The 15,484-nt window shown below is 36.3% G+C and overlaps 1 protein-coding gene across 1 annotated transcript in view; it reads right to left on the bottom strand.

Moving 5' to 3' along the window:
- Nucleotides 1-15,185, bottom strand: part of LOC121313340 (dysbindin-like) — a 90,405-nt gene extending 75,220 nt beyond the window's left edge. Inside the window, exons 1-3 of the mRNA XM_041245752.1 lie at nucleotides 14,999-15,185; nucleotides 10,443-10,523; nucleotides 8,374-8,424 (exon numbers count right to left, since the gene is read on the bottom strand). Coding sequence (XP_041101686.1) covers nucleotides 8,374-8,424; nucleotides 10,443-10,523; nucleotides 14,999-15,054 — 188 coding nt within the window. The 5' untranslated portion in view covers nucleotides 15,055-15,185. The remainder of the gene's footprint in view (nucleotides 1-8,373; nucleotides 8,425-10,442; nucleotides 10,524-14,998) is intronic.
- Between the last annotated feature and the right edge of the window lie 299 nt (nucleotides 15,186-15,484).

Genomic DNA, 15,484 nt, shown 5'->3' on the forward strand with positions numbered 1-15,484 from the left:
CATTCATATCTCCTTGTAACTGAGTCTAGCATTCATATCTCTGGGTAAATGAGTCTAGCTAGAAACTCTGTGTCTTTTAAACTGAACCAGCTTCTAATGTGGCAAGCCAATTTTACAGCACTGTACTGCAACACTGATAAGGAATTCTTTGGGAGTTTACACAATCTATGAGATGAACACCTCTTGATTATAACCACTCTGTCAAAAACAGCGATGCCAGGGACCAAGTTAGGTCACACAAACTGTTTATTGGAAATGTTTTTAATGCCTAGAAATGCTAATCAGAAAAACAAATGACAACACGTCTAACATTTTTTATGATAATAATTTTGCAACCATTCCATATACTGTATAGTCAAAGTCAAATAATTGATTTTCAGATTTCACTGCTTACTTATAAAGCCTTGCAAAGCTTGGAACAAGTTACTCAACAGACAATGTTCCAAACATTGCTCTAGAAAGAGTGCAAAGAAGAGCGACCAGAATTATTCCGGGCTTAAAAGGCATGTCATATGCAGACAGGCTAAAAGAATTGAATCTGTTCAGTCGTGAACAAAGAAGACTACGTGGCGACCTAATTCAAGCATTCAAAATTCTAAAAGGTATTGACAGTGTCGACCCAAGGGACTTTTTCAGCCTGAAAAAAGCAACAAGGACCAGGGGTCACAAATGGAGATTAGACAAAAGGGCATTCAGAACAGAAAATAGGAGACACTTTTTTACACAGAGAATTGTGAGGGTCTGGAATCAACTCCCCAGTAATGTTGTTGAAGCTGACACCCTGGGATCCTTCAAGAAGCTGCTTGATGAGATTCTGGGATCAATAAGCTACTAACAACCAAACGAGCAAGATGGGCCGAATGGCCTCCTCTCATTTGTAAACTTTCTTATGCTCTTATGTTCTTATGTAAACCAAACCCTAGAATCTTCTAAACATGTTTTTCTGGTGAACACAAAACTAGGGGCCATTAGGGATTAGAATGTCACCTCATTACTGAAACCCAAGTTCGGAGTCAAGAGGGCTGAAAACCGACAGACAAACTCTGTTCTCTTGATCTAGCCAATCAGGCCTCTTCTCATCAGACGAACCTAAGCTTCATGTTACCAAGCTACTTCGCAATGTAGACCAGATTTCAGCTTCTGAGATGAACCAATCCCAGACGATTTCCCTTTCTAGCACATGGGAGCCCAAAGGCCAAATGCACTACAACCTGGATATGACCTTGCAAGCTCCTGATTAAACCCGGGTTTAAGTAAACCACTAGGAATCCGCCCCAGTTTTATTATTCAACTCTGGGGATGCATATGCAGTGGAGGCAGGCATACGTGACACACATTAGAGTTTTGCAGCTATCTAGAGAGCCGTGTGTCCAATTGTGTTAAAACTTGATTTAGTTATTATTATATATTGAATACTCTAGGGGTATATGGTCTATCGCTCTACTTATCTATGGAACCACTTCTCCAGTTAAGATTAAAATTGAAAAGGCATAAGCACATGTTATTAAGCGTATTAGAATCTGGGGGCATATGAAGGCATCGGCCCATCTGTCTCGCTGTCAAATTTATAATTTTACAGGTGACTTACTGTAGGTCTTAGTGATGTACATTTTTCTAATTTTGAATTTACAGCTTTGGCTGGGGATGAATGTCACTGACAAACATGTTGTAATGCCACAGAGATGTTCCAAAAGGCACTGGGCGAGAGGGTATTTCTCTGCACAGGCCAAGAAAGGTGCTCGTGTTTAGGGCCTAACCAAATGTATGGTACATTTTTAGATTTTTATTTTCTTTGTATTCGTTGTATAATGAACACCCCTCTTAAAATTCTCTCCTTTTGTATGCTTAAAGTAGAGTGGTAAAGCCTAGAATAATTGTAAGTATTATTCAAGGCTACACTACTAGTATTTTAATAATAATCTTTATTTTTATATAGAGCCTTTCATAGTGGACCACCGTCACAAAGCGCTTCACATGATACAAGACTTGGGTGTGTGAACTATGCATCAGCTGCAGAGTCACTTACAACAATGTCTCACCCGAAAGACGGAACACAAAGATGTTAAGTGACTTGCTCTGGGTCACAGAATGAGTCAGTGGTTGAGATGGGATTTGAACCGGGGACCTCCTGGTTACAAGCCCATTGCTTTAACATTGCATATTTGCCCTTGCTTAGGTCATTTTATATGAGACCAAACATTTATGAATGAATATATTAGACAAAACGTGAAATTGATTGTTATGAATATAATTAACTACAGCGCTTTACTTAAGTGAACAAAACTGAAAAAAAAGAGAACTAACCAAGGAAAATCAAGGAATGTAAATTTAACTGCATTGCAAACAGAAACAAATTAATTTCCCCCACAATGTACGGTTTACTAGAGCAAGTGATTTACTATTTTCAATCAATTACAGTAATACTGTTTTAAATTACAGTCTGAAGTGCAATTTAGACAAGAATCATATGCATACATTTATAAATCAACAAGAGAAATTTTATTGAAAAAAATGGTAGGTATAATAGAAGTAAATCAGTAAATGAAATAATGGAGTTTCTAATTTTAAAAAAGCATATTAAATATAATATATTACAGCACTTTGTTGTGGTCTAAGTTTAAAGAGATTACACAATCTGTTTGGTTGCTATGAAAGCAAACAAAAGATTCACAAAAGCACCTTTCTTCAGCACTTCACTGAGCTCATAATTATGATACAGTGCATGTTTCTCAGAGCCTAATCAAACTGCTCTGAAATCTTCAAATTCTACAGTGCTGAACCTCTTATCTCAAATAAAAATGTGGAAATGTGTTAACAGGTGCTCTGATAATAGCCCTCCAGAGTTGCTACTGGTGGAAAATGCATTTTTTAAAATTTTATACTGTCAAAGTGACTAATTTTTTAATGCTGCTGTGGCAGAGCAAAGCACTGCCCTTTTTAAATTGGCAGGGATGGGGTTAATTTCCCCTACCTGCCTGGGTTCATTATGTTCAGGTGGCTGGGGTTGATTAGTTGATTAGGTTAATTAACGATCAATCAGCGCCCAGCCACCTGACATAAAAGGAGGCCTCTGCTTCTCAGTTGGGAGGAGGGAGCTGAGGAAGCAGGTTGGTGTTTGTGATTTGTGAATCCAGTGAAGGCATTGCCCAGCCTGGAAACCTTTATTTTTGTGAGTTTTGTTTTTGCTTTATTTGTGTTTGAGTATCAGTTATTTTGCCCTTGTGCACATTTATTTATAATAAAATTAGTATTTTTTTTAACTACAGACTGTCTCTGGGCCTCTATCCACTCGCCAGCCTGCCACAGCTGCTTACACACACACACACACACACACACATACATATCTATATATATATATATATATATATATATATATATATATATACACACACACACACGTTTATATATATGTATATGTAAATGTGTGTGTGTGTGTGTGTGTGTGTGTGTGTGTGTGTATATATATATATATATATATATATATATATAATTTATATATATATTTGTAAACCGGGCCATCACTCACGGTCATTTGTTTGTCCCTTTAAAAATGACCCAGCACACAGAAATTGATTTTTAAAGTGCTTGCATGCTAATTTTTTATAAAAATAACTAAAATTAAACAAACAAAAATAAACACCTAGCTTGTTTCGAGCACTAACTATGCTTTGACCAGGTCCCTGACTAACAGGCAGGAAGGCCAAGCCATTTACCTGCCAAAAACAAAACAAACAGTTTTTCACAGCACTTAATGTTACATTGACTGCTCAGAAACAGAGCACACCTTCTGTCTCCTTCTACTCAGCAGTCCAATGCAAACTGGCTGCACACTTTTTAAACCCTGCACCTGACACTAATTTACAATAATCAACAGGTGCAGTGGATAATTAAACAATAAAATAATAAAAATGTTTTCTGCAGGGAGGACATTAACCCCCTCCCTGCTGTGTTACTAAATATGTGTGTGTGTGTGTGTGTGTGTGTATTTTTTTCTATCACATATGATTTATTGTTGAGCACTGAATATTGTGTATGTGTTTTCACTTGTGTTTGATTATTTTGAAATGATTTGATTATTTTTCACGTGCAGTAGCATTCCCATTTGGGCCGGTGAAATGAACTACTGGCAAACTATCTGTGTAATTATAGATATGTAGCGACGATCGTCTTAAATAGGAGGAACAGGACAACGAGAAGGGAACAAGACAGGAATGAGAAAGAAGGCAGCGAAAGAGGACAGAGACGCAGAGAAAGAAAACAAACAACGATGAGAGAGTGAATGACGAACGGACTGTGAGAGGGAAGATAGGGAACTGAAAACGAAAGAAACAGACAAAGAAAGAACTGATAGCTAACAAAGAATTGAAGAAAAAAAAAGAAAAAAGACCCGAGGAGGAACTGAAAACGTGAAGCTGAGTGGAACGTGGGATCGGATATAGCAAAGTACCGCAAGACACTATAAAGAAAAACAAGGAGAAAGAATGTTGAACTAAACTGTAAACTGTGGCGAGCTAAGAATCATTTTCTTTTAGGTTACATTATAAAAAAACAAAAAATTTAAAACAACCACCTTAACTCAAGTAAATTCATGTACAGTAATATCTGTTGCTTGTATGCATTTTTACAGTAGAACTTTAAAAGGCTATTATCTGCACTTAAAGACGTAATCATTGCCTGGAATTGTATGGTATACGGATTTGTTTTCCAATCTTTTGTTTGACCTGTCCGTTTATCTTGTATGTGGTATTTTTACGTGTTTTAGTCAGGGTTGTTTAAAGTATGTTGCCTGCCTATTGAACTGCACGTTAGTGTTTGTTTTACTGTCCATAACTACGGGTGTACCCGACCTGTCTATTGCTTGTTCTCATTTCAGTTATTACAGATATTCCCAACCTGTTTGCCGAGTGGACAAGACGTTAATATCCTTCATGCAATTTGAAACTGATTATCAAGACAACCAAAATTAAGACTGCTTGGACTCGAGACCACAGTGTGGTACAGGGTTTGGTTCAGTGTGTAACACTTGTGGGGAAGGGAATACATTGGCAGTAATGTCCTATCTGATTTTGCAATATTTAGGACCGTACAGAAATTGTGGGAGACAAGTGTGTGTATATTTTGGCTGCCTGTGTATCCCAGACAGTGACACTAGAGGCAGAACTAATTGTTCTAGATATTTTAAATGCTTGTTGTGAATCCTGCAACTTTTTTTAGTTTTTGTTGTGCATCTTTTAACATTTGTGTAAAATAAAATAAAACCTTGTTAATTGTACTCTTTTTGACTGCGCGTCTCAATCCTGGCTGGTGGTGGATTTTTGAACAGAGTGCAATCCTCAATTCTAACTTCCATGCGGTCATGTAAGATTACTATTTAAAACAACACAGTCCTGAAATTTAAAATAATTTAAAATTACAGATTGATAATTTCTAACAAAAGCACATTTCACTAAAATATAAATAATAAAACGTTATTACAAACTTGTTACAGCAGGAAACCTTAGAACTGAAATGGGCTTTAAAGCAACATAAATTTAAACATGTAAACACATTTTTTATAAACCACATAGAGCTATACGCTATAACAATTTGATTGTACATGGATCACTTCCATGAGTACAGAGCAATTTAAAAAGCTGCTACTGTACAATCATGGTATATATATGAAATGTAGAAAGGAGTACATCCACTGTATTTATTAATGTATTTGTTGACCCACGAGACTACTAAAGAAAAAATAAATATAAAAATCACCTTTAAAGAAAAAAAAAAACCTTCCTCTGCCAGTATTAAATGCCATTTAAATTGAAATGCTGTTAAGGGATTTTTGTTTTTAAACTTGCATCCTGTCCCATTCCCCGTATATGTAATAAAAACAAAAAAACAAAAACATGAATAACATTTCAATTAAAATAGCATTTAACATGGGCAGCAGAATTTATTTACTTACTTATTTATTTTAAATATAGATTGTCTAGTCGTCTCGTTGTTGATCAGCAATTTATTTCAAAAACACAGGAGCCTATGTTTGTTAATACAGTACCCAAGATAGGGAGGGCAGTAGTAAACAAATCCCAAGTACAAATTATCTTAAGGAAAAATGGTATACGTAAGGGTGCGTGGTAAGACAATTCTTCCGCATGCCCTGGGTGCGCTGTGAGGTACGAGGCAGCAGGCGAGTGCCTTCAACCACCCAGGAAATGCGCACACCCTGGAGTGAGTTATTCCGCGTACAAAAGGCTACATTTGTTTCGAAAATTCCACAAACTAGCCTTTTAAGAAAATAATTGAAATGTATTATATATCCTTCGACTGAGAAAAAAAAAGTCCCTGAATACATATAATTTGTACTTTTTTTATTTGCCATAAACATTACATTGAATATTCCCATTTATAGTAAATTTTCGAGATAAAATGGCATTTGTGAATTGAAAGCAGACTGATTTCTCACATCTGAGGGAGGATTCACCGAACAGCCAAACATTACACTGGCACTTGACATCAAGGGAGGAGCTTCCGAGTGGTTTTTTTTTTTTTCTTTTTTTACTCAGGCTTTGCGGTCTTCAAGAGAAGCTAACCAATAATTTCTGAGGCTGTTTTCATATAGATGCCGGTAACCGGCATCATTTCCCTAGATTGTAAAGTGTCAGAAGAGAGCAGGATGTAGTGGTGAGATGTCTCTGTTGTGTCTAATTTAGACCATGCATACACGCTACTCAGTTTTGTAAGGCAATATTTAGTTTAATTGTATATATTACATGCTGAGTGAGACTTGCGTGGTGATTTTTCAGATGACTTTTGAATAAAGTGTTACTGCTACTGCTTACCTCAGAGTTTTCTTTGTTCTATTCTCTGACTAAATACCAGTATATTTGCCAATTTTTTCTGTAATTTTTAGGCATCATACACACACACTGCAGTTGGCTTGACAACCGTACTTACAAAAGGCACTCGCTGCAGTTGTTTTTTGTACATGCACACACATTTCATTACTGAAGTGAGTGCACTCCCTGTTTAAACAAACCACTGAACTCCGTCATCATTACATGCTGATCGGGAGGTTTTGTGTGACAACATGGAGGCTGGTGGGAACGACTTAAGTGCTTTCCAAATGACTGGATTAAAAATGAACACACGTCTAAGGAGTTGTATATGCATCTTTGTCATTTACTGAGACATTTCCTGGAGTGCCAAAACACCCAGATGAGACGTTCGATATCCGTGGAAAAACGAGTTGCGGTCGCACTGTGGTGTATGGGGATACGAACTGTCCCATAGTGCTTTGTTTAAGTTGCAAAACCACAAATATATATTTTTTTCTTACAACAAAATATTATAGAACTGTACTTCGATTAAATAAAAAAAGTATATGTATGAACTATTTACCATTGTTATGAATTTACTATTCATCAATATTACAAAATCATCTTGGCTCATCAGGCACCTATATATTTTTAGTCATGTTTATCACATGGAAATGTCTGATAAACAATGACATTAGTTGTGCAGAAATCCACTGAGCACCAACTGCAGTTGTGTTAGAGCTGTTGTAATACACACACACACACACACACACACACACACACACACACACACACACACACAGTTAGTGCACATTAACTAACCAAACTGAATTAATAACCACACTCGATACTTGCTCTGAAAAGGCTTAACTAGTGCGGTTGTCGCTGCCCTTTGTAACCGAACTGTGTGTGTGTGTGTGTATACAACCCATATTAAGAGCACAAGATGAACTCACAACTGCATTTGTGACACAGATGAAAAAACAGATTGTTGCATGATTTAAATGCTGTTTCAGTTATATGTTTACATTTTTACCTACAGAAACACTGTTTAGATAATTGTTACTATTAAGGCGTAGTAATATTAACAGATCAGGTAAGTAAGTTGGTCTATGATGTCACAGCCATGCAGGAAGGCAGCTGTTACCACATGGTCATGTGATCTTGTTAAACCAATCACAGCACTTAATTTATCCAGGCCATTTTATGAAGCCCATTAAATACCTAAAAGCTCTCTCTGGCGCATCCTGCTGGAAAAATAAAGCATTGGTGTTACTCAAGCTGCACCGCATGATAGCTGTAGCACACGGAACCCACTTTACAATAATGTAACCCCAGCAATGGTCCCAGCTGTATTAGATAACAATGTGACCACGCCACATTTGTTGCATTTATTCTTTAAAGTCATAGGAAATTCATATCTGCTTATGTTCTAGACTTAAATCAAAATGTTTACACCAATAATGATTTTCCTCATTAAGGCTAATACTTGATGTGTAGAAAATAACCAAATCTCCATTGCAACAGAAACACAATACAAAACTGCACCTGTACACATTATACTTGGACATACCTATTAAGTAACTCCAATCCTGCTGGAAACTGTGGTTGATGGTCCTCTCTCCTATAAAAAAAAAAAAAAAAAAAAAACTTAGTTAATATAGATTTAAAAAAAAATATATATTAAAAAAATATTATATATATATATAACTTTTCTGGTGATTGCTCCTGCATGAATACATATTTACATTTTGCAATTCAAGTTTTGTTTCCTCTCGACAATGCAAAAACATTTAAGTAAGCGAATCAAACAGAGGGAAAAGCATGGGAATATTTAGGCACACAGTAAAACCTGTAATGGCTCCAATTGCTGTGGAATGGAAGCCTTCCACACCTGGAATGTAATCACCCAAGCCAATAAAAAATACTGGAATCAATCTATGAAAACTACTGCGTGATACACTTGACCTCTTCTAGTGTACTAAGGAAAGCCACTACTGGTCAACTGCACTGGATTTGTTGTTAGCCTTGATACAACTTCTACGCTCACCCCATGCATTTTTGATTGGAATGAAGTAATTTGATAGGGATGGTAAAGTAATACAGCACCTCTTGCTGGAAGAATCCCACAGCAATCTGAAATGCATGTGTGTTTGGGCATCATTAGACAATGCTTTTAGATTTTGTAATATAGAAGTCAATATTTACATAAATGTTTCTTGCACTGCATTATATTTTTTCAGGAGTGGGTTAAGTTTGTTCAGTGTTCTTTCTTAATGCCACCCTATGCCTTTGCCCCTCTTTTTACCCCAATGATATGTAGAACATGGGGACTTACATGGCTTTGTGGCATCCACCTCAGACATGCGTTAAAACATTTTCATGACTCAAATAGAACTTAATTGATGAAGTAACTTGAAATCTTTCTTTAGCAATCGTTGAATTTGTTAATAGAACCAAAAGGACAACCAAAGGATGTTATGGTAGTCAGTAGCATAGTACAGTCAGTACAGCGTTGACTATCCGACCCCCTGTGGACTGGGGTATAGGCGGATATGTGAAAAAGTAGGATTTGTGAACATCTACAGAAAATGACACTTACACATGCATAAATAGGTTAGTGAACAAAAACAACACATAAACTGCTTTAAATACAGGGAAATTCTTTGCTTTAAAAGTAAGCAAACGTAAACGACATTAATTAGGGTACAAATACAAAGTGTTGCTATGCGGTTTACTAGAAGCCATCTACACACAAAGTTTAAAAAAAAAAAAGATAAATGTACAGTAACCTGCAACTGATGGCTTCTTTCTCAACTCTAGAGTCCCTGCCTCCCTGGTTCTGCTTTCTTAATATCTCTGTCATGGTACTTTGTGCACTTTCTTGACATTGCCAAAAGCCGATAAGCAGCTCAGTTTGAATATTGCTTCGGCTATTTTAAACAAGAGGTCGGTAAGCATTGCGTTTATGAAGCTTGCTTTGTTTAATTCAAATGCATTTAAAAGCTACAACAAAATGCTGCCAATATCTGCAACCGTGCGCTCCAATCATATAAACACATTGCACAAAAAAACAAGTAAAACACAAAGCTTTCTCAACTGGTGTATTGAAACGTCACTGACTTACACACGCACATAGCCCATCTTGTACTCTTAACAGCGGGAATTTCGCACTTGCGTTGGCTGATTGCCGACTAACGATATTGCGAAAGAAAGACAAAAAGTAACGCTAACCACCTGTTGCCAATACCATTACTCTCGTAGCCTCAAAATGAGAGCATCGGAGTAAAATTATAAATAAATAAATCGTTCCGCCAATAAACTAGTCCCGTCAATACACTGATAGCCTATACGTTTCAAGGTGACATGACAAAACAAATAATTTATAATTGCAAAATTTTGACAATATATATATATATATATATTATATATATATATATATATATATATATATATATATACACACACACACACACACACACACACACACACACAAATGTGAGAAAACAGAACCACAAACCACTTGAGAAAAGCCTGAAATAAGGCCTTTACCAGTTAAGATACATTACTGTAGAATTTCAGTATACAGTACATCCACATATTGTAATTATGAACAAAAAGAACAGATATACAGGGCCGTACCTCTTCTTGATCTTTGCTTCTTTTGACTTGTCACTCAGCGACTTCTTTGCTTCTTTTGACTTGTCACTCAGCGTCTTGATTCTAAAGAAATTGCAGCATAAAATGAAATGTCAATGATAAACTACAATGCTCTCTAACACTTTACTTCTTGAATTAGGTCATTTGACAATTACAAGCTCACCCTATGGCTAAAATAGTTAGCCATGGTTGTTACAATGCTTTACAATATGTCTATCTTATTTCATTCTTTACTTCTGTGATAGCTGTACATTGCTTGCCTGTGCTTTACTACACCTTGCTATTCTTGCACCATGCAGTATGCACTGTTCTCCCAAGCTTGTCACTAAGATCCATAGGTTTTAAATGCCATTACACAGAATGCAGTACCTTTCACACAGCCAATGCAGCTGAACAGCATCAGCAGCCTGTCACAATTACCATGCTTTTGTGAATCCAGTAAATCAAAAATGTCTTCAAAAATGCAAAACATTAAAATAAAGCTCTTAAACAGTTAAGAACATAAGAAAGTTTACAAACAAGAGGAGGCCACTTGGCCCATCTTGCTCGTTTGGTTGTTAGTAGCTTATTGATCCCAGAATCTCGTCAAGCAGCTTCTTGAAGGATCCCAGGGTGTCAGCTTCAACAACATTACTGGGGAGTTGATTCCAGACCCTCACAATTCTCTGTGTAAAAAAGTGCCTCCTATTTTCTGTTCTGAATGCCCCTTTGTCTAATCTCCATTTGTGACCCCTGGTCCTTGTTTCTTTTTTCAGGCTGAAAAAGTCCCTTGGGTCGACACTGTCAATACCTTTTAGAATTCTGAATGCTTGAATTAGGTCGCCATGTAGTCTTCTTTGTTCAAGACTGAACAGATTCAATTCTTTTAGCCTGTCTGCATATGACATGCCTTTTAAGCCCGGAATAATTCTGGTCGCTCTTCTTTGCACTCTTTCTAGAGCAGCAATATCTTTTTTATAGCGAGGTGACCAGAACTGCACACAATATTCAAGATGAGGTCTTACTAGTGCATTGTACAGTTTTAACATTACTTCCCTTGATTTAAATTCGACACTTTTCACAATGTATCCGAGCATCTTGTTAGCCTTTTTTATAGCTTCCCCACATTGTCTAGATGAAGACATTTCTGAGTCAACAAAAACTCCTAGGTCTTTTTCATAGATTCCTTCTCCAATTTCAGTATCTCCCATTTGATATTTATAATGTACATTTTTATTTCCTGCGTGCAGTACCTTACACTTTTCTCTATTAAATGTCATTTGCCATGTGTCTGCCCAGTTCTGAATCTTGTCTAGATCATTTTGAATGACCTTTGCTGCTACAACAGTGTTTGCCACTCCTCCTACTTTTGTGTCGTCTGCAAATTTAACAAGTTTGCTTACTATACCAGAATCTAAATCATTAATGTAGATTAGGAATAGCAGAGGACCTAATACTGATCCCTGTGGTACACCACTGGTTACCACACTCCATTCTGAGGTTTTTCCTCTAATCAGTACTTTCTGTTTTCTACATGTTAACCACTCCCTAATCCATGTACATGCGTTTCCTTGAATCCCTACTGCGTTCAGTTTGAGAATTAATCTTTTGTGCGGGACTTTGTCAAAAGCTTTCTGGAAATCTAAATAAACCATGTCATATGCTTTGCAATTATCCATTATCGATGTTGCATCCTCAAAAAAATCAAGCAAGTTAGTTAGACACGATCTCCCTTTCCTAAAACCATGTTGACTGTCTCCCAGGACCCTGTTACCATATAGGTAATTTTCCATTTTGGATCTTATTATAGTTTCCATAAGTTTGCATATAATAGAAGTCAGGCTTACTGGTCTGTAGTTACCTGGTTCAGTTTTGTTTCCCTTTTTGTGGATCAGTATTACGTTTGCAATTTTCCAGTCTGTCGGTACCACCCCTGTGTCAAGAGACTGCTGCATGATCTTGGTTAGCGGTTTGTAAATTACTTCTTTCATTTCTTTGAGTACTACTGGGAGGATCTCATCCGGCCCAGGGGATTTGTTTATTTTAAGAGCTCCTAGTCCCTTTAACACCTCTGCCTCAGTTATGCTAAAGTTATTTAAAACTGGATAGGAACTGGATGACATGTGGGGCATGTTGTCAGTATCTACCTTTGTAAAAACTTGTGAAAAGTAATCATTTAATATATTTGCTATTTTTTTTTCTTCATCTACGATTTTGCCATTTGTATCTCTTAAACATTTAATCTCCTCTTTGAATGTTCTCTTGCTGTTGTAATATTGGAAAAACATTTTGGAATTGGTTTTAGCTCCCTTAGCAATGTTCATTTCTATTTCTCTCTTGGCCTTTCTAACTTCCTTTTTGACTTGCGTTTGCAGTTCCATGTACTCTTTCTGCGCACTTTCTTTTTGGTCCTTTTTAATGCTCTGTAAAGTGCCCTTTTTCGCTGAATATATTTTTTTAATTGATCTATTAAACCATTTTGGCAATTTAGTTTTACATTTAGATTTGTCTACTTTAGGGATGTAATTGTTTTGTGCCTCTAGTACTACATTTCTGAAGAATAACCATCCTTCTTCTGTGGGTGTTTTCTCTATTTTACTCCAATCTACTTCTGTTAGTCTCTGTTTCATACCTTCATAGTTTGCTTTTCTAAAATTGTAAACCTTAGCTTTAGTCATTACTTTTGGGGTTTTAAAAAACACTTCAAATGAGACCATGGTGTGGTCTGAGTTTGCCAGTGGTTCTCTGACCTCTGTTTTAGTTATTCTGTCTTCGTTATTTGAAAAGACTAAATCAAGGCATGCCTCCTTGCGGAGTTACTTATAATATGTTATAGCTAACTTGAAATATGCAACTGTTTAGAGCTGAAAACAAGTAAAAAGGTCAGCAAATTATCAATTCAATTAAAGGTCTAATTATTTAATTGAGAGCTCAGTTGATTGTAAAATTTGTAAAGATTTGTCAAAATATACAGACACTGGCAGGGTTGCAGTCGCTTATTATATACATGAATTTGAGGTGGGAAAGCATTTTCGTATTACAGATGCTGTGTCATATGAAATTCATATGAATTATATTGGCATTGCAATGGATTGTTGATGTCAAGGTGAATAGAGCCATAATCTTTTCAGATTCCTTATCAGGATTACAGGCGATTAAAAATGGAGGGAAGGGTGATATTCAGTGCAGGAAATAATGTAAGTAAGGTTAAAATTAGGGAAGGGTGGAATAGAAATGAGGAGGTCACATTATAACAATGCTGCTTATAGGGCACTTATATATGATTTGAGCACAAGTGGGTTATGTATGGAATGCAGTGTAAAGGAAACAGTGGAGCATCTGATAGTTGAATGTGTAGATAAAGGGAGGTGAGAGGATATGTGGAAAGAATTTAGGGCTTTCTATATTTCCTTTTTTTTTTTAAAGATGGTATAGGTGATGGAGGTGAAATAGATAAAGGTATTATTGGGAGTATTGGAAAATATGTTAGAAAAACCGAAAGATTAAAAAATATATAACATAGATATTTTGCAGTTTTAATTGACAAACCTGAACAGTAGGTGGCGACAGTAACTTTTCTACAGAAACTTGGTGGCCATAAACCAAATGGAAGAGAGCTCAGTTGGAATGAAAACCAGCAGACACAGTGGATCAACAGGACCGGCTTGGGAACCACTGCTGCAGATTGATAATAATGTACTACCAGCATGTGAAGCCTTATGACTATAAATATGCATAATTTACCTTTGCATTCTACGGGTTTTAATCAACAACTACGAATTGTTATTTTACGATTGCAAAGGTGTAAATAACAGTTTTTGCAATCAGGTTTTTTTTTTTTTTTTTTTTTTTTTTTTTTTTTATGAATTCATTATAGTTTCGAGACCACAAGTGAATGCAGAACCAGGTTTGTGCACTACTAAAACACTTTAGTTCTGAGTATCTGCTGTTGTTTTCAGGTATCTGCTGTTGTTTTTGTAGTTTGCAATCTGCGCTTTTTCACATTCCCGATAAGCCACTAATTATACATGGAAGTAAATTACTTAAGTTAGGCAACAATCACATGACAGTCAGCCCTGCAAACTTCTTCATAGTCCAATTTCAAACAAAGGCAACTGACCGCCGACAAACAGAAAAGGCTTTGTAGTGTTGGCTGTCACTGGATTTGAAATCCGTTACTGAAAAATATATGTTCCACTTTTAATACACACAATTAAATTGCTTAGCCAACTACTTTCGTGACTTTGCGCTGTCAGAATTCATTAACCTTGTCTCGCATATACCGTTAGATTATAACAAATTTGGGGCTACTGTCATGAAATGAAATTTAAAATAAGATGATATATTTGAAGAACAGTACCTAGGTTTTTTTTTTTTTTTTGTATATATATATATATATATATATATATATATATATATATATATATATATATATATATATATATATATATATATATATATATATAGCAATATTGCTTTGTCGTGGGCCGTGTTAGTAAACATGATCCCTCTGTGGTTGTGATATACACAGTTAGAAGTTTGTTATATAAAATACCAACCCCGCTGTGAAATCCTGCTGCACAGTCAGCAACTTCTCTCTGAAATTCTCAAACATGGTTCGTGTATTTTCTGTCTCTGAGGTTTAATTTTCATGTCAGTTATACCACTGTGTTGAAGCAGCTGCAGAATGTCCAGTTTAAGAGTTCTGATTACAAATCCATGTTCATCGACTCTGAATTCATATCCTCCAACAAGTAAATCGCTTCCTTCCACGGTTTACTTCCTGCTTCTAAAAACGTCCCCACATGCACGCTGCAACAGCGTTATGTCGTCATACTGTTCTGACCAAGTATACAGTACTATTAACGCTGGAGTTATATTGGGAGTTCACGTGTATAGTGTTTTTGGTCAATAAAATGGTCGAGTCTGGTCATTGCTCGTCTATTTTATTATTTTTTTAGATAATACATAAAAATACGATAGGTTCAAATTAAGTTGCCTATTATAAAGTGATGACAACAGTAGGCGGCTGCAGAAGGCACGAG

Source organism: Polyodon spathula, chromosome 3 (assembly GCF_017654505.1).
Source record: "Polyodon spathula isolate WHYD16114869_AA chromosome 3, ASM1765450v1, whole genome shotgun sequence".
Classification (NCBI taxonomy): Eukaryota; Metazoa; Chordata; class Actinopteri; order Acipenseriformes; family Polyodontidae; genus Polyodon; species Polyodon spathula.